Source organism: Salmo salar, chromosome 10 (assembly GCF_965601325.2).
Source record: "Salmo salar chromosome 10, fSalSal1, whole genome shotgun sequence".
Lineage (NCBI taxonomy): Eukaryota > Metazoa > Chordata > Actinopteri > Salmoniformes > Salmonidae > Salmo > Salmo salar.
In genome coordinates, this window is record NC_138300.1 from 124,312,609 (window position 1) to 124,336,470 (window position 23,862).

At 46.2% G+C, this 23,862-nt stretch overlaps 2 protein-coding genes across 14 annotated transcripts in view; one reads left to right on the forward strand and one right to left on the reverse strand.

The window, feature by feature from the left end:
* Window positions 1-4,358, forward strand: part of LOC106561818 (general transcription factor IIH subunit 1) — a 42,182-nt gene extending 37,824 nt beyond the window's left edge. For all 4 annotated transcript variants that reach the window (XM_045688666.2, XM_045688664.2, XM_045688665.2 and 1 more), the window contains exons 13-15: window positions 186-301; window positions 678-770; window positions 2,664-4,358. In XM_045688666.2, coding sequence (XP_045544622.1) covers window positions 186-301; window positions 678-770; window positions 2,664-2,750 — 296 coding nt within the window. In that variant the 3' untranslated portion in view covers window positions 2,751-4,358. The remainder of the gene's footprint in view (window positions 1-185; window positions 302-677; window positions 771-2,663) is intronic.
* Window positions 4,359-20,509: 16,151 nt separating this feature from the next.
* LOC106561819 (guanine nucleotide exchange factor for Rab-3A) overlaps window positions 20,510-23,862 on the reverse strand; it is a 30,598-nt gene continuing 27,245 nt past the window's right edge. For 6 of the 10 annotated variants that reach the window (XM_045688674.2, XM_045688671.2, XM_045688678.2 and 3 more), the window contains 3 exons: window positions 23,192-23,303; window positions 22,952-23,018; window positions 20,510-22,805 (listed from right to left, as the gene is read on the reverse strand). In XM_045688674.2, the coding sequence (XP_045544630.1) occupies window positions 22,714-22,805; window positions 22,952-23,018; window positions 23,192-23,303 (271 nt within the window). In that variant the 3' untranslated portion in view covers window positions 20,510-22,713. The remainder of the gene's footprint in view (window positions 22,806-22,951; window positions 23,019-23,191; window positions 23,304-23,862) is intronic. The other 4 variants (XM_045688675.2, XM_045688673.2, XM_045688679.2 and 1 more) reach the window with 1 other exon arrangement.

The window sequence follows — 23,862 nt, forward strand, 5'->3', positions numbered from 1 at the left end:
AGCCCCTGACTCTTACCTGTGACTGTAGTCGTGCTACAGTATAGCCCCTGACTCTTACCTGTGACTGTAGTCGTGCTACAGTATAGCCCCTGCGTCTTACCTGTGACTGTAGTCGTGCTACAGTATAGCCCCTGTCCCTTGTTACTTATTGCTTAGTTCTATTGGTTCTGTTTCCTTGGTTACAGAGATGGTCCCCTCCGACGTTCAGGGGGAGCTGAAGCATCTGTACACGGCTGCTGGGGAGCTGCTGAGACACTTCTGGTCCTGCTTTCCTGTCAACACGCCTTTCCTGGAAGAGAAGGTGACCACTCCTTAAAGGGGCAATCTGCAGCTCAAACAATAACGAAGCGTGTCACCCGCCACTGTTTTGGTAAACAGGTGGTTATTGTCTATAACATCGCTGTGTCGTCAGAGGGATTGATTAGTTAGCAAGCCGATCGAGGTAAGATGAGTATCGCGAGTAGAGCTAGTAGAACGTTACACTCGTTTTCACGGTCATCACTCACTCACTGTTCAGTATGTCAAGGTCTCGACATCAGTGTTAGCTATCCTGCTTACAGAGGTTTCTGCTGCGGGGCGTCGGTCAAACGTGACGTTTGAAAATGTCTCTGTAGGAAAAGTACCACCTGGGTTTGATAAAAGTTGGATAACTTTTAACATGTCTTCTCTCCTGTCAGCTGGTGAAGATGAGGTCCAATCTAGAGAGATTTCAGATGACAAAGCTCCGCCCCTTCCAGGAGAAGATTCAGCGCCAGTACCTCAGTCCTAACGTAAGGCCCGACGTGATGATACCTTCTAGAATAAATAGTCTCCAATTGCTATAGGGAGGTCCTGTCTGCCTGTGGATCAGTTGGTAGAGGTCCTGTCTGTCTGTGGATCAGTTGGTAGAGGTCCTGTCTGCCTGTGGATCAGTTGGTAGAGGTCCTGTCTGCCTGTGGATCAGTTGGTAGAGGTCCTGTCTGTCTGTGGATCAGTTGGTAGAGGTCCTGTCTGTCTGTGGATCAGTTGGTAGAGGTCCTGTCTGTCTGCCTGGATCAGTTGGTAGAGGTCCTGTCTGTCTGTCTGGATCAGTAGTAGAGGTCCTGTCTGTCTGCCTGGATCAGTTGGTAGAGGTCCTGTCTGTCTGTGGATCAGTTGGTAGAGGTCCTGTCTGTCTGTGGATCAGTGGTAGAGGTCCTGTCTGTCTGCCTGGATCAGTTGGTAGAGGTCCTGTCTGTCTGCCTGGATCAGTTAGTAGAGGTCCTGTCTGTCTGCCTGGATCAGTTGGTAGAGGTCCTGTCTGTCTGTGGATCAGTTGGTAGAGGTCCTGTCTGTCTGTGGATCAGTTGGTAGAGGTCCTGTCTGTCTGCCTGTGGATCAGTTGGTAGAGGTCCTGTCTGTCTGCCTGTGGATCAGTTGGTAGAGGTCCTGTCTGTCTGCCTGTGGATCAGTTGGTAGAGGTCCTGTCTGTCTGCCTGTGGATCAGTTGGTAGAGGTCCTGTCTGTCTGCCTGTGGATCAGTTGGTAGAGGTCCTGTCTGTCTGCCTGTGGATCAGTTAGTAGAGGTCCTGTCTGTCTGTCTGGATCAGTTGGTGACCCAGAGTCAGATGAACTTGTGGAAACCATTATTATGTCTCTGTGTCCAGTATGAAGTTGGAGGTTGTTTCGTGAGCCAATGCTAACTAGTGTTCTGAAATGACTGGAAGTCAATGGGTATTTACTAGCATGCTTGTAGATAACCATAGACTTCCAGTCATTGCGCTATGCTAGGTCGATTTCCATGAACAGGGTCGTGTACCGAATTAACTTGCCGCTGAGTGCATATTACTATGGACTATCTACCTTTTTATAAAGAGCCCCTTGCATCCTGAGTGTTTTTTGTTTTAACCTATAACCCTTGAGAGAGCTCCAGCACATCATTCTCAGTCTACAGAGAGTGTTTAACCTTTAACCCCTTGAGAGAGCTCCAGCACATCATTCTCAGTCTACAGAGAGTGTTTAACCTTTAACCCCTTGAGAGAGCTCCAGCACATCATTCTCAGTCTACAGAGAGTGTTTAACCTTTAACCCCTTGAGAGAGCTCCAGCACATCATTCTCAGTCTACAGAGAGTGTTTAACCTTTAACCCTTGAGAGAGCTCCAGCACATCATTCTCAGTCTACAGAGAGTGTTTAACCTTTAACCCCTTGAGAGAGCTCCAGCACATCATTCTCAGTCTACAGAGAGTGTTTAACCTTTAACCCTTGAGAGAGCTCCAGCACATCATTCTCAGTCTACAGAGAGTGTTTAACCTTTAACCCCTTGAGAGAGCTCCAGCACATCATTCTCAGTCTACAGAGAGTGTTTAACCTTTAACCCTTGAGAGAGCTCCAGCACATCATTCTCAGTCTACAGAGAGTGTTTAACCTTTAACCCTTGAGAGAGCTCCAGCACATCATTCTCAGTCTACAGGGAGTGTTTAACCTTTAACCCCTTGAGAGAGCTCCAACGAATTTTTTCTTCGTCTCAGAATAAGATGTCTTTGTTTTGAATCTCTCACAGCTCACTGGTTATCAATGGAAGCTTTTTCAAAATGCCTTATGAGACAATGCATCATAATTCCACATAGGCGCTAATAAACTTCTATACCTACATTTTTATAAAGTGAAATCATTTAAACTCTTTGTTTTGAATCTTTCCCACAGCTTACAGGACACCTGATGGACATGTTTCAGATGGCCTACAATAAATTCCACGCCTGGCAAACACGTCGGATGTTGAGGAAAACCTGAGGGGAGAGAAACAAACAAAATGGACGGCTTGTCAGAGAGGGGAATGAGAGAGAAAGAAAGAACGAATGAACGACAACAAGATGGATATACAGACCTTGGTCTAGTTACCAGGCTGCTTGTGACAGTGGAGAGAGAGACAGACAGCATAGTCACAGTGGTCTGCGTGTGGTGGGATGAAGATGAAAGCAGGTGCTGCTGCTACATCAGCCGACAGATACAAACAACCACTCACTGGATCTCCATCACAAATATAAATTCATTTCTTTCTTTCTGTTTTTTTGGGGGGGTTTTGGGCGGGTTTTCCCTCAATGATGATGACGTCGTCCCTGACACTCCCTTTATAAGGGTTGAACGGACATGAGACAAACTTCAAACGGCCAAAGTTCAGAGGGGAAAGTCGAAAGGAACTCAGGAAGTGAACAAGACCATGTTTAATAAAGCTGTGTGGATGTGAAGCTTAACGACTCAACAGTACAAAAGACTGGTGGAGACTGGGGGCTGAATACAGAGGTGATTCAGCGCTCGCAGGCCTCTTCAGGGAGCGGACTACGAGGTCCAGGAAACCTGCGCTGTCAGGACAGGCGAGGGGAGTAGCAATACTGTAAAGACATTTTTCCCACTGTAGTGCATTAGTATGTCTGCGCTCCATATTCCCTATATCAGGGGTGCCAAACTCAGTCCACGGAGGGGCCTAGTGCAGCGTTCCCCCAAACTCAGTCCTCGGAGGGGCCTAGTGCAGCGTTCCCCCAAACTCAGTCCACGGAGGGGCTAGTGCAGCGTTCCCCCAAACTCAGTCCACGGAGGGGCCTAGTGCAGCGTTCCCCCTAACTCAGTCCACGGAGGGGCCTAGTGCAGCGTTCCCCCAAACTCAGTCCACGGAGGGGCCTAGTGCAGCGTTCCCCCTAACTCAGTCCTCGGAGGGGCCTAGTGCAGCGTTCCCCCTAACTCAGTCCACGGAGGGGCCTAGTGCAGCGTTCCCCCAAACTCAGTCCTCGGAGGGGCCTAGTGCAGCGTTCCCCCTAACTCAGTCCACGGAGGGGCCTAGTGCAGCGTTCCCCCAAACTCAGTCCACAGAGGGGCCTAGTGCAGCGTTCCCCCAAACTCAGTCCACGGAGGGGCCTAGTGCAGCGTTCCCCCAAACTCAGTCCTCGGAGGGGCCTAGTGCAGCGTTCCCCCTAACTCAGTCCACGGAGGGGCCTAGTGCAGCGTTCCCCCAAACTCAGTCCTCGGAGGGGCCTAGTGCAGCGTTCCCCCTAACTCAGTCCACGGAGGGGCCTAGTGCAGCGTTCCCCCAAACTCAGTCCACAGAGGGGCCTAGTGCAGCGTTCCCCCAAACTCAGTCCACGGAGGGGCCTAGTGCAGCGTTCCCCTAACTCAGTCCTCGGAGGGGCCTAGTGTAGCGTTCCCCCAAACTCAGTCCTCGGAGGGGCCTAGTGCAGCGTTCCCCCAAACTCAGTCCTCGGGACCCTAAGGGGTGCACCTTTTGGTTTTTGCCCCCCCAACACTACACAGCTGATTTCAAATGATCAAAAGCTTGATGATTAGTTGATTATTTGAATCAGCTGTGTAGTGTGAGGGGGCAAAAGCAAAACGTGACCCCCCCCCCCCCCCCCCTGGCCTAATGTCTGTGGGTTTTAGTTTTTTCAATGAAGACCTAGACAACCAGGTGAGGGGAGTTAACTCATTAGGGACCTTAATTCATCAATCAAGGACAAGGGAGGAGCATAAACCTGCAGGCGCTCAGCCCTCTGTGGAATGTGTTTCACATGTGCCTTACAGTGAGGGGAAAAAAAGTATTTGATCCCCTGCTGATTTTGTACGTTTGCCCACTGACAAAGAAATGATCAGTCTATAATTTTAATGTTAGGTTTATTTGAACAGTGAGAGACAGAATAACAAAACAATCCAGAAAAACACATGTCAAAAATGTTATAAATTGATTTGCATTTTAATGAGGGAAATAAGTATTTGACCCCCTCTCAATCAGAAAGATTTCTGGCTCCCAGGTGTCTTTTATACAGGTAACGAGCTGAGATTAGGAGCACACTCTTAAAGGCAGTGCTCCTAATCTCAGTTTGTTACCTGTATAAAAGACACCTGTCCACAGAAGCAATCAATCAGATTCCAAACTCTCCACCATGGCCAAGACCAAAGAGCTCTCCAAGGATGTCAGGGACAAGATTGTAGACCTACACAAGGCTGGAATGGGCTACAAGACCATCGCCAAGCAGCTTGGTGAGAAGGTGACAACATTTGGTGCGATTATTCGCAAATGGAAGAAACACAAAAGAACTGTCAATCTCCCTCGGCCTGGGGCTCCATGCAAGATCTCACCTCGTGGAGTTGCAATGATCATGAGAACAGTGAGGAATCAGCCCAGAACTACACGGGAGGATCTTGTCAATGATCTCAAGGCAGCTGGGACCATAGTCACCAAGAAAACAATTGGTAACACACTACGCGGTGAATGACTGAAATCCTGCAGCGCCCGCAAGGTCCCCCTGCTCAAGAAAGCACATATACATGCCTGTCTGAAGTTTGCCAATGAACATCTGAATGATTCAGAGGACAACTGGGTGAAAGTGTTGTGGTCAGATGAGACCAAAATGGAGCTCTTTGGCATCAACTGAACTCGCCGTGTTTGGAGGAAGAGGAATGCTGCCTATGACCCCAAGAACACCATCCCCACCGTCAAACATGAAGGTGGAAACATTATGCTTTGGGGGTGTTTTTCTGCTAAGGGGACAGGACAACTTCACTGCATCAAAGGGACGATGGACGGGGCCATGTACCGTCAAATCTTGGTTGAGAATCTCCTTCCCTCAGCCAGGGCATTGAAAATGGGTCGTGGATGGGTATTCCAGCATGACGATGACCCAAAACACACGGCCAAGGCAATAAAGGAGTGGCTCAAGAAGAAGCACATTAAGGTCCTGGAGTGGCCTAGCCAGTCTCCAGACCTTAATTCTCTCTTTCTTTCTCTCTCTTGGAGGACCTGAGCCCTAGGACCATGCCTCAGTACTACCTGACATGATGACTCCTTGCTGTCCTCAGTTCACCTGGCCGTGCTGCTGCTCCAGTTTCAACTGTTCTGCCTGCGGCTATGGAACCCTGACTTTTTCACCGGACGTGCTACCTGTCCCAGACCTGCTGTTTTCAACTCTCTAGAGAAAGCAGGAGCGGTAGAGATACTCTCAATGATCGGCTATGAAAAGCCAACTGACATTTACTCTTGAGGTGCTGACTTGTTGCACCCTTCGACAACTGTGATTATTATTATTTATTATTATTATTTGACCATGCTGGTCATTTATGAACATTTGAAAATCTTGGCCATGTTCCGTTATAATCTCCACCCGGCACAGCCAGAAGAGGACTGGCCACCCCTCATAGCCTGGTTCCTCTCTAGGTTTCTTCCTAGGTTTTGGCCTTTCTAGGGAGTTTTTCCTAGCCACTGTGCACTTTGAGATATCAGCTGATGTAAGAAGGGCTACATAAATTTGATTTGAATCCCATAGAAAATCTGTGGAGGGAGCTGAAGGTTCGAGTTGCCAAACGTCAGCCTCGAAACCTTAATGACTTGGAGAAGATCTGCAAAGAGGAGTGGGACAAAATCCCTCCTGAGATGTGTGCAAACCTGGTGGCCAACTACAAGAAACGTCTGACCTCTGTGATTGCCAACAAGGGTTTTGCCACCAAGTACTAAGTCATGTTTTGCAGAGGGGTCAAATACTTATTTCCCTCGTTAAAATGCGAATCAATTTATAACATTTTTGACATACGTTTTTCTGGATTTCTTTGTTGTTATTCTGTCTCTCACTGTTCAAATAAACCTACCATTAAAATTATAGACTGATCATTTTTTTGTCAGTGGCCAAATGTACAAAATCATCAGGGGATCAAATACTTTTTTCCCTCACTGTATATAGTACATTGCTTTTGGCCAGAGTTCTGTGGGCCCCTTGGTCTAAAGTAGTGCACTATGTAGGGATTAGGGGTCCATAGGGCTCTGGTCAAAAGTAGTGCACCATTTCAAACTGTGTGTGACTCTGCCCCAATCACACTTTAAAACTGCACTGGTTTATAATGTCTGTTCTGCACCTTCTAGCTGCACTGAAGACACTTGTCTGGATGTTACGCAAACATTAAAGTGAAAAACACTCATGTTTTTTTTTATTAGTTGATCATGACACCGTTTGGTCTGGACTGTGTTTAGTACTTAGTGGTGATTCTTACCTATGATCTTAAGGGTGTAATGTGAAGGATGACGTTTTGGTTTTTTCCCCACTAGTGGTTATGGGTAGCTGATCCTAGATCTGTATCTTGGGGAAACTTCACCGCGGAGTTGGGTGAAACCGAAGGATTCAATGTATTTGTCCAAATAATTCAGTAATTCCCAACTGTCAGAATGAAGAGGATGCTCTCTAGCGCAGCCTAACACCAGAGTAAATGGGGTGCTTGATTGTGCTCAGACTGGATCAACCAGGCTATCCACTCATCAGACTGGATCAACCAGGCTATCCACTCATCAGACTGGATCAACCAGGCTATCCACTCATCAGACTGGATCAACCAGGCTATCCACTCATCAGACTGGTTCAACCAGGCTATCCACTCATCAGACTGGTTCAACCAGGCTATCCACTCATCAGACTGGATCAACCAGGCTATCCACTCATCAGACTGGATCAACCAGGCTATCCACTCATCAGACTGGATCAACCAGGCTATCCACTCATCAGACTGGATCAACCAGGCTATCCACTCATCAGACTGGATCAACCAGGCTATCCACTCATCAGACTGGATCAACCAGGCTATCCACTCATCAGACTGGTTCAACCAGGCTATCCACTCATCAGACTGGATCAACCAGGCTATCCACTCATCAGACTGGATCAACCAGGCTATCCACTCATCAGACTGGATCAACCAGGCTATCCACTCAGACTGGATCAACCAGGCTATCCACTCATCAGACTGGTTCAACCAGGCTATCCACTCATCAGACTGGATCAACCAGGCTATCCACTCATCAGACTGGATCAACCAGGCTATCCACTCAGACTGGTTCAACCAGGCTATCCACTCATCAGACTGGTTCAACCAGGCTATCCACTCATCAGACTGGTTCAACCAGGCTATCCACTCATCAGACTGGATCAACCAGGCTATCCACTCATCAGACTGGTTCAACCAGGCTATCCACTCATCAGACTGGATCAACCAGGCTATCCACTCATCAGACTGGTTCAACCAGGCTATCCACTCATCAGACTGGTTCAACCAGGCTATCCACTCATCAGACTGGATCAACCAGGCTATCCACTCATCAGACTGGTTCAACCAGGCTATCCACTCATCAGACTGGTTCAACCAGGCTATCCACTCATCAGACTGGTTCAACCAGGCTATCCACTCATCAGACTGGTTCAACCAGGCTATCCACTCATCAGACTGGATCAACCAGGCTATCCACTCATCAGACTGGTTCAACCAGGCTATCCACTCATCAGACTGGTTCAACCAGGCTATCCACTCATCAGACTGGTTCAACCAGGCTATCCACTCATCAGACTGGATCAACCAGGCTATCCACTCATCAGACTGGTTCAACCAGGCTATCCACTCATCAGACTGGATCAACCAGGCTATCCACTCATCAGACTGGATCAACCAGTCTATCCACTCATCAGACTGGATCAACCAGTCTATCCACTCATCAGACTTTATCTCGATGGTCCTTTGTGATGTCACCCCGACCTTTTGGACCTCCTATCTGTGCTACATGTAGCGCTACGGGATCCCTTCACGACGGGTCTGGAAACCATTTCCCAGCATCTGGGAGCAGCTAATGACTCTCCTCATCTCATCTCAGTGGGCTGCCTATTTTGGTGTGTGCTGCAGAGGATGGCTTCAGCATCTTCTCATGTTTCAAAATGAATAGAGAGTGGTTTGCTAATGGACCGAACCAGTCCACGACACTGGCCTGTGAAAAGTATGCCTGAAAATGGTGTCCAGAAACAACCTTTCTTCTAATTCCATTAACCTAGAACCTTGATTTATTATAAAAGGTCTTCATGTATGCTTTTACACAGTGAACTAATCACCCATGTCTTGTTCTACACACAGTGGACTAACCACCCATGTCTTATTCTGCACACAGTGAACCAATCACCCATGACTTGTTCTACACACAGTGAACTAATCACCCATGTCTTATTCTGCACAAAGTGAACTAATCACCCTTGTCTTATTCTGCACAAAGTGAACTAATCACCCATGTCTTATTCTGCACACAGTGAACTAATCACCCATGTCTTATTCTGCACACAGTGAACTAACCACCCATGTCTTATTCTGCACACAGTGGACTAACCACCCATGTCTTATTCTGCACACTGGCCGACCGAATGCGTCGTGAGGGTTCGACTTTATTTTAGTTGATAAACATCTGCTACGGCCATGGTTCGATTTATTCAGTCTTTCAGTGATTCATGTCAAAGAGAACATTTTTTGGTAGGCGGAGTTGTTGCTGAACAGTTTGACAGTCCGATTCATTCTAGCTAGCTAGAATGTAAACAACTTCACAGCTAAGGCCATGAACTGATAGCAACGGTGTATCACAAACAAACAGGACTGTAATGCCTGGTAAGCTCACTAACTTCCTCTAGCTAGCTACCTATTCAAGCAAGGCTGCTAGCGTTATCTTGCTAATCGGCTATCTATCTAGCAACAATAACATTTAATAAATCGTTGACACAGGAGGTTGGTGGCACCTTAATTGAGGAGGATTGTTACGGAGTCTAGTTGATAGGTAATCGACTAGCCAGACTGTTCCCCGGACTCCGCGTGTAGGGATTTGTACAACGCTTGAACAAAGCTATTGAACTTGACATTGGCGTCTGTCTATTCCTTTATCCAACATATCATACTGAAACAAGGATGGGCTCGTGGCAATGGCCGGAGTGGAATGGTATCAAATACACGATTTCCGTTCCATTTACTCCGTTCCAGACGTTATTGTGAGCAGTTGTCCCCTCAGCAGCCTCCACTGAACGATGCTGGTCAGACACAAAGCAGACTTCTTCTTTGGGATTGTGTTGGCGGATCGCATCCAATTTAAGGTGCATACATCGCCACCTACTGTACTGGAGTGTGAGGCCATTCACGGCCTACCTACATTCAGTTCTTTGTTTTGGTACTATAAAATTGGCGGGGAAAGGAAAAACTAAAAAAAAAAAACATTTTTTCATCCCAAATCCATTCCACTATCTACCTTATCTAATTATACTCCTGACCAATGGTCTTGGAGAACAGAACACTCACTATCTTCTATCTCAAGGCCATCAGACTGCTACACAGCAATCACTAACTCAGAGAGGCTGCTGCCTACATTGAGACCCAATCACTGGCCACTGGTTAATAAATGGATCACTAGTCACTTTAAACAATGCCACTTTAATAGCGTTTACATATCTTACATTACTCATATCATATCATATCATATCATATCATATATATATATATATATATATATATATATATATATATATATATACACACTGTATTTTATTCCATCTATTGCACCTTGCCTATGCCGCTCGGCCATCGCTCATCCATATATTTATATGTACATATTCTCATTCACCCCTTTAGATTTGTGTTTATTAGGTAGTTGTTGGGGAACTGGTAGATTACTTGTTAGATATTACTGCACTGTTGGAACTAGAAGCACAAGCATTTCGCTACACTCGCATTAACATCTGCTAACCATGTGTCCAATAACATCTGCTAACCATGTGACCAATAACATCTGCTAACCATGTGACCAATAACATCTGCTAACCATGTGACCAATAAAATTTGATTTGACCTCTCTTAACTGCTTCTAGTAACCTCAACCTGCCATTATCTCACCAGACATCTCGAGCCCCAATGGGCACCCCCACAAAACAAACAACTTTCTCCACTGAAACTACATATTCCTTTGTCTCCTGCACATCTATGACTCTCCCTCCTACATACTCCTGCAACATGCCTATAAACTTGACACCTAAAACACTGTAGTATCTTAGGAACAAATGGTCTCACGGGATAACTTGGACTTCCTACCTTAACTGGCAAAGACTGTACATCAAAACTCTCCAGAACAGACGTCTTCTCCGTTTCCCCGACGCTCTCCGCCGGATCTACGTTGCACCAAACAACGAGCATCACAGACACAGGGAATCTTCACTTTCAACTGATCTTCCTCAACGTTTAATGCCACCCCAGTTATCACTCGTTTCAACAGAGCCCTGCTACGGAGAGTAAAGCAAGTCACATTTCTTGTCCGTGAACGCCTGCTCACTCTGGGCTGGAGAAACAATCATCACTAGTCTACTCCTAGTTACTTTCACCAACTCGACAGTACCCAACCTGACATCACATATGAATTAGCCAAGATGCAAGGATCCATTCTCTCCACAAATCTTTCTCCCACTGGGCCAGAATCATCCGTTAGATCCTCTGACCGAGAGGCCCAACCTTGGCGGTCCTTACTGCAGGAACTTCATCCACACTCTCGTCAGGTTCCATCTCTGATCTTCTGGAACACGTATCTCTCTTTTTGCACTTGACGCCAACCTTCCTCTCCACACTGTTGCATCCCTTTATACTCAACTTCTTCTCAACAGTCATCACTGCACCTGCCACCACATCTAACTCATCCTCACACTCCGTTTCCTCAAGTTCTTCCAAAAGTTCTGTGAAATCCTTCATTCCATATTCCCTCATAACCATTTCCACTGTTGTCCTTTTTTTTTCTTGTCCATAATCTTGTCCTTCACCAGATCTTCCAGAAGGCCTGTGTAATCCCTTACTCCATATTTATTTATTTGCTCCACTTTCTTCCTTATTACCTTTTCCGCCATCTTCTTCAAACGATCCCATTATCCAAACATTTCTCCCAGTGCCCCAAACTGACTAGTCAAACAAATAAACTAAAAACTCAGCCTTTTTCACATTAGGCATCGAAGTTATGCCTATTTGCCGTTGTATCGAGGGTTTTTGGTCGAGGCGCGTCTACCTCCCCCCCCCTCCCCCAAACGAGGTTAGCCAAAGCCACGGCCCTTTTCAGCTAGGGCCGAATTCCAGCCTTTATACGTCCACGTCATTGGTCAACAGCATAAGAGCGGGGATTGGATGGATTCAGAGAGCCTCAGCCAGACACCTGCACTCAACAGACAGGAGAAAATCAGGCACATACGTTACTGCCGTCAAAATTTGCTAAAATAAAATAAAAAGCTGTTTTCGCTTTGTCATTATGGGGTATTGTGATGTCGTCATGGGGTATTGTGATGTCGTCATGGGGTATTGTGATGTCGTCATGGGGTATTGTGATGTCATTATGGGGTATTGTGATGTCGTCATGGGGTATTGTGATGTCATTATGGGGTATTGTGATGTCGTCATGGGGTATTGTGATGTCGTCATGGGGTATTGTGATGTCGTCATGGGGTATTATGGGGTATTGTGATGTCGTCATGGGGTATTGTGATGTCATTATGGGGTATTGTGATGTCGTCATGGGGTATTGATGAGGCTTTTTTTTAAATCCATTTTAGAATACGGCTGTAACGCAACAACATTTGGAAAAAGTCAAGGGGTCTGAATACTTTCCGAAGGCTCTGTATCTAGATTTAGATTGTCTAAGACATCAAATGCAGGTGTTTCAGCTCAGTGCTTTCTGTGGTGTCAGGCTAGCCAGAGGAAAATACAGAGCGTAGGGGTTGGTAATGTTCTCTAGTTATGCGCCGTGATTGGCTCAGTGTTCTGTCACTCATGGGGACACTACGTCACCGCAAAATCTACGGGGAGAGTTCAAAAATTCAAGCCCCTTGGGTGCTGCCATAGAGTTACATTAGAAGTGTCCATCCAAGAAGGCTCAAGGTCATTGGCCACAGATAAAATTACGTTATATCTACAGTAGCTTTGATTGGACTGATCATGTCAACATCATACTTTCAACATCTTTTCAATCCTTGTCATATGAAGAGAAATTATAGATAAAACATATCAGTGAGGTAGCTGGGCGTTAGCCAACACTAAGTAGCTGGGGGTTAGCCAACACCAGGCAGCAGAGGGTAGCTGAGGGTTAGTCAACACTATGTAGCTGAGGGTTAGCCGACACTAGGTAGCTGAGGGTTAGCCGACAATAGGTAGCTGAAGGTTAGCCAACACTATGTAGCTGAGGGTTAGCCGACAATAGGTAGCTGAAGGTTAGCCAACACTATGTAGCTGAGGGTTAGCCGACACTAGGTAGCTGAGGGTTAGCCGACACTATGTAGCTGAGGGTTAGCCAACACCAGGCAGCAGAGGGTTAGCCGACACTAGGTAGCTGAGGGTTAGCCGACACTAGGTAGCTGAGGGTTAGCCGACACTAGGTAGCTGAGGGTTAGCCGACACTAGGTAGCTGAGGGTTAGCCGACACTAGGTAGCTGAGGGTTAGCCGACACTAGGTAGCTGAGGGTTAGCCGACACTAGGTAGCTGAGGGTTAGCCGACACTAGGTAGCTGAGGGTTAGCCGACACTAGGCAGCTGAGGGTTAGCCAACACTAGGTAGCTGAGGGTTAGCCGACACTATGTAGCTGAGGGTTAGCCAACACCAGGCAGCAGAGGGTTAGCCGACACTAGGCAGCTGAGGGTTAGCCGACACTAGGTAGCTGAGAGTTAGCCAACACTGGGTAGCTGAGGGTTAGCTAACACTAGGTAGCTGAGGGTTAGCCAACACTAGGTAGCTGAGGGCAGCTGATGGTTAGCCAACACTAGGCAGCTGAGGGTTAGCCAACACTATGTAGCTGAGGGTTAGCCAACACTATGTAGCTGAGGGTACACCCTCACAGGTAGGTAGAGCCCCTCAGGTTGTAGCCACCCCATCGTCCTGATACAGGTACATCAGCTTGCCTTTTGATAGGCTGTGAGGAACCTTATTGTTGACACCTTCAGCTCTACGGGGCCTAGTGAGGAGTACTGTATCGACACCTTCAGCTCTACAGGGCCTAGTGAGGAGTACTGTATCGACGCCTTCAGCTCTACGGGGCCTAGTGAGGAGTACTGTATCGACGCCTTCAGCTCTACAGGGCCTAGTGAGGAGTACTATATCAACACCTTCAGCTCTACAGGGCCTAGTGAGGAGTACTGTATCGACGCCTTCAGCTCTACAGGGCCTGGTGAGGAGTACTGTATCAACACCTTCAGCTCTACAGGGCCTAGTGAGGAGTACTGTATCGACACCTTCAGCTCTACAGGGTCGACACCTTCAGCTCTACAGGGCCTAGTGAGGAGTACTGTATCGATGCCTTCAGCTCTACGGGGCCTAGTGAGGAGTACTGTATCAACACCTTCAGCTCTACGGGGCCTAGTGAGGAGTACTGTATCAACACCTTCAGCTCTACGGGGTCTAGTGAGGAGTACTGTATTGACACCTTCAGCTCTACGGGGCCTAGTGAGGAGTACTGTATCGACACCTTCAGCTCTACAGGGCCTAGTGAGGAGTACTGTATTGACACCTTCAGCTCTACAGGGTCGACACCAACTCTACGGGGTCTAGTGAGGAGTACTCTATCAACGCCTTCAGCTCTACAGGGCCTAGTGAGGAGTACTGTATCAACACCTTCAGCTCTACAGGGCCTAGTGAGGAGTACTGTATCAACACCTTCAGCTCTACAGGGCCTAGTGAGGAGTACTGTATCAACACCTTCAGCTCTACAGGGCCTAGTGAGAAGTACTGTATCAACACCTTCAGCTCTACACGGTCGACACCTTCAGCTCTACAGGGCCTAGTGAGGAGTACTGTATCGAAACCTTCAGCTCTACGGGGCCTAGTGAGGAGTACTGTATCAACGCCTTCAGCTCTACGGGGCCTAGTGAGGAGTACTGTATCGACACCTTCAGCTCTACAGGGCCTAGTGAGGAGTACTGTATTGACACCTTCAGCTCTACAGGGTCGACACCAACTCTACGGGGTCTAGTGAGGAGTACTCTATCAACGCCTTCAGCTCTACAGGGCCTAGTGAGGAGTACTGTATTGACACCTTCAGCTCTACAGGGTCGACACCAACTCTACGGGGTCTAGTGAGGAGTACTCTATCAACACCTTCAGCTCTACGGGGCCTAGTGAGGAGTACTGTATCAACACCTTCAGCTCTACAGGGCCTAGTGAGGAGTACTGTATCGACACCTTCAGCTCTACAGGGCCTAGTGAGGAGTACTGTATCAACACCTTCAGCTCTACAGGGCCTAGTGAGGAGTACTGTATCAACACCTTCAGCTCTACAGGGCCTAGTGAGGAGTACTGTATCAACACCTTCAGCTCTACAGGGCCTAGTGAGGAGTACTGTATCAACACCTTCAGCTCTACAGGGCCTAGTGAGGAGTACTGTATCAACACCTTCAGCTCTACAGGGCCTAGTGAGAAGTACTGTATCAACACCTTCAGCTCTACAGGGTCGACACCTTCAGCTCTACAGGGCCTAGTGAGGAGTACTGTATCAACACCTTCAGCTCTACAGGGTCGACACCTTCAGCTCTACAGGGTCGACACCTTCAGCTCTACAGGGCCTAGTGAGGAGTACTGTATCGACGCCTTCAGCTCTACAGGGCCTAGTGAGGAGTACAGTATCAACACCTTCAGCTCTACAGGGCCTAGTGAGGAGTACTGTATCAACACCTTCAGCTCTACGGGCCTGGTGAGGAGTACTATATCAACACCTTCAGCTCTACGGGGTCGACACCTTCAGCTCTACAGGGCCTAGTGAGGAGTACTGTATCAACACCTTCAGCTCTACAGGGCCTAGTGAGGAGTACTATATCAACACCTTCAGCTCTACGGGGTCGACACCTTCACCTCTACAGGGCCTAGTGAGGAGTACTGTATCAACACCTTCAGCTCTACAGGGCCTAGTGAGGAGTACTGTATCAACACCTTCAGCTCTACAGGGCCTAGTGAGGAGTACTATATCAACACCTTCAGCTCTACGGGGTCGACACCTTCAGCTCTACGGGGCCTAGTGAGGAGTACTGTATCAACACCTTCAGCTCTACGGGGTCTAGTGAGGAGTACTGTATCGACACCTTCAGCTCTACAGGGTCTAGTGAGGAGTACTGTATCAACACCTTCAGCTCTACAGGGCCTAGTGAGGAGTACTGTATCGACACCTTCAGCTCTACAGGGCCTAGTGAGGAGTACTGTATTGACACCTTCAGCTCTACAGGGTCGACACCAACTCTACGGGGTCTAGTGAGGAGTACTCTATCAACACCTTCAGCTCTACAGGGCCTAGTGAGGAGTACTGTATTGACACCTTCAGCTCTACAGGGTCGACACCAACTCTACGGGGTCTAGTGAGGAGTACTCTATCAACGCCTTCAGCTCTACAGGGCCTAGTGAGGAGTACTGTATTGACACCTTCAGCTCTACAGGGTCGACACCAACTCTACGGGGTCTAGTGAGGAGTACTCTATCAACACCTTCAGCTCTACGGGGCCTAGTGAGGAGTACTGTATCAACACCTTCAGCTCTACAGGGCCTAGTGAGGAGTACAGTATCGACACCTTCAGCTCTACAGGGTCGACACCTTCAGCTCTACAGGTCCTAGTGAGGAGTACTGTATCAACACCTTCAGCTCTACAGGGCCTAGTGAGGAGTACTGTATCAACACCTTCAGCTCTACAGGGCCTAGTGAGGAGTACTGTATCAACACCTTCAGCTCTACAGGGCCTAGTGAGGAGTACTGTATCAACACCTTCAGCTCTACAGGGCCTAGTGAGAAGTACTGTATCAACACCTTCAGCTCTACACGGTCGACACCTTCAGCTCTACAGGGCCTAGTGAGGAGTACTGTATCGAAACCTTCAGCTCTACGGGGCCTAGTGAGGAGTACTGTATCAACGCCTTCAGCTCTATGGGGCCTAGTGAGGAGTACTGTATCAACACCTTCAGCTCTACAGGGTCGACACCTTCAGCTCTACAGGGCCTAGTGAGGAGTACTGTATCAACGCCTTCAGCTCTACAGGGTCGACACCTTCAGCTCTACAAGGCCTAGTGAGGAGTACTGTATCAACACCTTCAGCTCTACGGGCCTGGTGAGGAGTACTGTATCAACACCTTCAGCTCTACAGGGTCTAGTGAGGAGTACTGTATCAACATCTTCAGCTCTACGGGGTCGACACCTTCAGCTCTACGGGGCCTAGTGAGGAGTACTATATCAACACCTTCAGCTCTACGGGGTCGACACCTTCACCTCTACAGGGCCTAGTGAGGAGTACTATATCAACACCTTCAGCTCTACGGGGTCGACACCTTCAGCTCTACGGGGCCTAGTGAGGAGTACTGTATCGAAACCTTCAGCTCTACAGGGCCTAGTGAGGAGTACTGTATCAACACCTTCAGCTCTACGGGGCCTAGTGAGGAGTACTGTATCATACCTTCAGCTCTACAGGGTCGACACCTTCAGCTCTACGGGGCCTAGTGAGGACTGTATCGACACCTTCAGCTCTACGGGGCCTAGTGAGGAGTACTGTATCGAAACCTTCAGCTCTACAGGGCCTAGTGAGGAGGACTGTATCGACACCTTCAGCTCTACAGGGTCGACACCTTCAGCTCTACAGGGTCGACACCTTCAGCTCTACAGGGCCTAGTGAGGAGTACTGTATCGACGCCTTCAGCTCTACAGGGCCTAGTGACGAGTACTGTAGACACCTTCAGCTCTACGGGGCTTAGTGAGGAGTACTGTATCAACACCTTCAGCTCTACGGGGCCTGGTGAGGAGTACTGTATCGACACCTTCAGCTCTACAGGGTCGACACCTTCAGCTCTACAGGGCCTGGTGAGGAGTACTGTATCAACACCTTCAGCTCTACGGGGCCTAGTGAGGAGTACTGTATCAACACCTTCAGCTCTACGGGGTCTAGTGAGGAGTACTGTATCAACACCTTCAGCTCTACGGGGCCTAGTGAGGAGTACTGTATCAACACCTTCAGCTCTACGGGGCCTAGTGAGGAGTACTGTATCAACACCTTCAGCTCTACGGGGCCTAGTGAGGAGTACTGTATCGACACCTTCAGCTCTACGGGGTCTAGTGAGGAGTACTGTATCGACACCTTCAGCTCTACGGGGTCTAGTGAGGAGTACTGTAGACACCTTCAGCTCTACAGGGCCTAGTGAGGAGGGTAATGGTGAAGGAGATGAAAGTGAGTATTGTTTAGGTTGATGCTGTATTAGTTTAGTGTTTTTGATTGATTCGCAGTAGATGTCGATGAGTGTCGATCAGCCAAATCTCGTGGCCCTAAAACATGCCTCAACACTCCAGGGTCATACACCTGTACAGGTACTGTAAATGCTCTTAGTGTATGTCATTGAAAAACGTGAAGACCTTAACCAAACGAGATAGTTACGGAGAACTTATTTACAATGGTGGTCTGGCAAGTGGCAATACATCTATACTTATTCCTGTGTTTGTGGTGTGTTTCCCAAGAGCTGGACCAGTCCTCCCTTTTCTGCAGTCTGTGATCGCTGCAGTGGTTGGCTGTCATGTTCATGATACTTGGCCTGTTGTAGAAAGTACGTACGTCCACAGAGCTCCAATTAAACGTAGATTATAAAGTATAAGATATAATTCTCTGGGTACGTCATTATAATGTACTCGTCTGTCAGGGTTACGATTCATTCCATAATTTGCATGTAAATCCAGGAAGTACACTGAATTTCCAATTTCCCTCATTTGAAAATAATACTTTTTTATTTTTTATTATGAAATTGACCCCAATCCTGGTAAATGTTATGTCACAACATTTCAAATACATCATTTCTGTTCTTGAATATTCTTGTATGTTTTTAACCAAAGAAACCAGAACCGATGGTGTTGTGGTTGTCATGTTGATGATCCTGGACTGATGTAGAAGGTACGAACGTCAGTACTGATGACCAGTGGTTGCTGCAAGAGGGACCGATATTATTTCACGACACTAAAATGTGACATACATTATATCCTGTTAAATAACAATAATATGAACTTGACTGTATGGATATTGAACTTAACTCCAGATTGTTAGAAAATATAACTTTAAAAATACTGAATTGTACACGTTTTAAGATGAATAAAGTAACCCCATTTCAGACCACATTATACCGATCATTATTACCATGGATGAGAAGAGCTTACCACTTCAAAAAAAAAAAGACATGCTATGTTAACCTCTTGAATGAAGTTAATTTACTACATTGAATTCATTAGCTGTATTAGGTAGAGTATGTCACTCCTTTGTTTGGGGGAATTTCGACGTATATAGCCTAGCGTTTGAAGTGCATAAAACTAATGGAACAATAATCCATTAGCATCCGGAACGCATGTTCCTGAAACAGCTTTTCTGACTCAGACTGCAACACTCAGACTATGGCCCCGTTCCAGGCCGACCATATATCGCAGTCGTGCTGCACGCAGAATTTTCTGTTTGCGTGTCAGATTTCTATATCTACAGTATTCACACCCCTTGACTTTTTCCCACATTTTGTTGTTACAGCCTGAATTTAAAATGGATTAAATTGAGATTTTGGGTCACTGGCCTACACACAATACCCCCCATAATGTCAAAGTGGAATTATGTTTTTAGAAATTTGACAAATTAATAAAAAAAATTATATTACAGCGGTATGAATACTTTCTGAAGGCACTATATATAGTGCCTTCAGAAAGTATTCATACCGCTGTAATATAATTTTTTTCTCTCATAGACCTAAAAATTTTTAAAAAAAAAAGACTTCTCACGCTTTGCCATTTCATCTCTGTTAGAGGGTAACTAACCAAACACTTTCTGGCAACGACCTAAATCTAGTGACATCAATGACCTACCTGAGCCTTGAAGTCAAATTAGGTCTCTCTGTCTTCCGGGTTTTACTGGAAGGCTTTAACATGCGACATGATTTACAGGCTACTTCAGGCAGGGCTTCTATGGATTAAAGCCACACTCCTTAATTTGTGCATCTCCACAAAAACAGTGGGGGGGGGGGGGGGGGGGGCAAAAAGACACCCAACAAATAAGAGACAATGGAGAAAGTGCATCACATGGCATTTTCACATACAAATAGAAGTTATAATTTCTGTGACATCTAGCAGCAACAATTACTTTAAAGGGTTATATCGTTTGCCCGTGAATAATCATTGCAGACTCAAGAGACTATAACAGTGCCAGAGCAGACAACACACAGATGGGTGGTTCAGCCTTTTATCCCGAACGGCTCAATCCGTCATCCACAGGGGATGCTGGGTCCATGTTGACTCCAATGCTTCTCACAGTTGTTTCAAGTTGCCTGGATGTCCTTTGGGTGGTGGACCATTCTGGATACACACGGGGAAATTGTTTAGTGTGAGAAAAAAAAAAAGAAAAAAAACCAGGAGCATTGCAGTTCTTGACACAAACCCGGTGCCCCCTACTACCATACCCCGTTCAAAGGCACTTCAATCTTTTGTCTTGCCCATTCACCCTCTGAATGGCACACATACACAATCCATGTCTTAATTGTCTCAAGGCTTAAAAATCCCTCTTTAACCTGTCTCCTCCCCTTCATCTACACTGATTGAAGTGGATTTAACAGGTGACATCAATCATAGCCTTAACCTGGTCAATCTCACGGAAATAGCAGGTGTTCTTAATGTTTTGTCCACTCAGTGTATTTTCTATCAATCTATAGATGGTGTGTGACTATTACCCTTGAAGAGTACAATCATACTGGTTGTTTTATTGACATAATAAGTCAAGGATTCCAAACTCATATAAAATGGCTGTAAGAACAAAGCTGTTATTGCACTTTCAAACTTCCGATATTCTTCATTTAGTTTGATAAAGATTTTCATGCAAGATATGGCTAATATCAACACTATAGTGTTTGGAGTTATGGAACATCACTGCTGAACACACACACACACACACACACACACACACACACCTGTACACACAATGGCTATGTATCCATGCAAAGCTACACAATTCATGGTCATGTATGGCTTATACATCATTATCATACACAACAGGAGAGCAATTTCAATAACATTTTGCAGGAGTGCAATTTTCACCTAAGGTTGTGCATAACAGACTGCAGTCACTTACAGCTGTTTTCTCTCCCAACTACATAGTTATTTTTTTAAAAATCGGTAGTGTCAGGAAGGAGGAGAAACTACTTATTGCTTAGTCATCTATGATTGTTTTATAACTCCATTATATTTATTTAAAAAAATTATTATAATAATAAAAAATAAAAAAAAGTATCCTTAATTTCTAGGATAGTCGTTGCTAAGTGGTCACAGGACCCAGAGTGAAGACAAGGATATTTCAGATAACTCACTATGTTTTTACTTTGTGTACCTGCAACACACACACTACTTCTGAACTGGTTAGTACTAAAACAGACTCGGCTATTTTTCTTTTTATATCCACACTGAGTGAATACTTCCCTTCCATAACCCATTCTCAGTCGAGGTGTTTTTCCTATATAAGCCGTGCAAGGCATTTACAACGTAGTGTAATAATTTATCAAGGTTAAGGCAAAGTAATGGGTGGTTTGGTTGTTAAGGTGCGAGGAGACGACAACACGTACGTAGTCTGGTTGTTAAGGTGAGAGGAGACGACAACACGTACGTAGTCTGGTTGTTAAGGTGAGAGGAGACGACAACACGTACGTAGTCTGGTTGTTAAGGTGAGAGGAGACGACAACACGTACGTAGTCTGGTTGTTAAGGTGAGAGGAGACGACAACACGTACGTAGTCTGGTTGTTAAGGTGAGAGGAGACGACAACACGTACGTAGTCTGGTTGTTAAGGTGAGAGGAGACGACAACACGTACGTAGTCTGGTTGTTAAGGTGAGAGGAGACGACAACACGTACGTAGTCTGGTTGTTAAGGTGAGAGGAGACGACAACACGTACGTAGTCTGGTTGTTAAGGTGAGAGGAGACGACAACACGTACGTAGTCTGGTTGTTAAGGTGAGAGGAGACGACAACATGCAGGACCAGTACACCGGTACCATAGGACAGCTGTTAGAATGAAAAGTGAGCAGCATAGTTCTCTATTGGTCAGAACTCCAACCTAAAACATCTGTGTGATTAAACTGACCAGTTAGGATTCAACCCATGTTAGTGTTTCCGTGGCAGCATGACACATGCGTATATAGTTTCAATCTGTGCCGACTGAGATCAGCTGTGACCACTTGTCAATTATACATAATAACTATAATAATTACAGAATTTCTATGGTATATTGATTCATTTTCACATATACGCTACTGTCCTTTTAAAGATGCTATCCATTGCATGTTCTTTGTAGTAGTGTTATAATATTGTGCTAGTTTATAAAGTACATAGCTCTAACTGCTAGCGTCGTACGAACTATACTGATCTCACAAGCTTACATTCTGTTTTGCTACAATGGTTTTTCTCTACCGTGTAGCTCACCAGATCGGGCTGATTTGTACGAGGCTAATCTAATTGCAAAGCTAGTGGTGTCATTTTTTACTGTAGCATTTTCTGCTTCCCTTGTCAGACACACTTGAAAATCGCTCTCCTACTCAAAATCAGTGTTCTGGTTTCTGTGTTTTCCCCGCGTGTCCACCTGAGGACTTTTCACACTACTGAGCCAAACCAGCCCAGTTTGTTTTGGAGTTGGATTATCAGGACAGTGTAAAAAGGGTACTAGTTATCTTGTGTCTCTGTACAGCTGATTGGTGTCTCCTGTCTTCTAGCCCAGGGTCGTGTTCAGTAGGCATGAAACGGAAGAAAGCGTCCCTAAACGAGTGGTAATATCTGAACTTGTCCAATACGAAGCGCTTGCAAAAAAAATAAATGGTCCGTTGCACAACATTTTTGCTACGGTGTGCCCTAATGAACATGACCCAGGTCGACGGTGACGTAGACTCCTCTAGTCTGTCTTCTACCCCTGGTCTGTGTCTGTGAGGTAGAAGCCCAGCTTGGCCACAGTCATCTCCCTCCGTCGACGTGTCACTTCCCAGAACATCTGCTCCGCTGGGGGTCAGGGTTCAAAGACATTAGGGTTTCAGAACACCAGACAGATTTGCTGTCTACATTGACAAACTGAGAATGTAATGCCAGTGTCACCATTACTGTTGACCTCAGTGTTTATCTGTTAAAAGGAAGGATGTCACTCTTACCATCATGTCTGACCAGGCCCTGCTGAATGTAGCGGATATAGGTGAAGAAATTACACACAGCTGTGATCTGGAGGGGGTGGAAATGAGAAAGGGGTTCACAACTTCAAAAATAAAAAAAAGTTCTCTCACATGATACAAGTATTTATGAACACAAAAAAGGTAGCCATATATTCATCTGTCTATAGATGTTGAGGATGAATGAATAATGTTGTTTAAACTATTAGAAAAACAAAAACAAACATGTTTGGGTACCCGTGCCCTGCTGGAGGGAGAGATGTAGTAGTAACTCTCTCGGTCTCCAAGTTTGATGCGATGCTTACAGGACCGGGACAAGCCACTCAACGCACACTTCCTGTCAGAGGCAGAGAAACAAACACTACTCACGTATTTATCTATGGAACTCTATGGGGCCAGTTTCAGGACCTCATTCATCTATGGAACTCTGTGGGGTCAGTTTCAGGACCTCATTCATCTATGGGCCAGTTTCAGGACCTCATTCATCTATGGGCCAGTTTCAGGACCTCATTCATCTATGGGCCAGTTTCAGGACCTCATTCATCTATGGAACTCTATGGGCCAGTTTCCGGATCAAATTAAGACTAATCCTTACTATTTGTTGCCCAAGAGCAGGCTTATTCTGGGTCTGTGAAATTGGCCCTACATGTAAACGATATGAAAAAATGTCATTGTTAGTTGTTTAACGTAAGAAACGATAATGAACAAAAGCGTGGTCTGAACACTGGAACAAGACATGCCTGCCTGGTTAGACAAAGTATTAGAGGACATTCTGACGAAGAAGAGCGACTAAGGATTAGTATACAGTAGGTAGCATGTATACAGTACTATACACAGTCACACCATAGAACAAGTCATATTTTTTGGGGGTGGAAAAGGAAAGTAAATCAAAACGA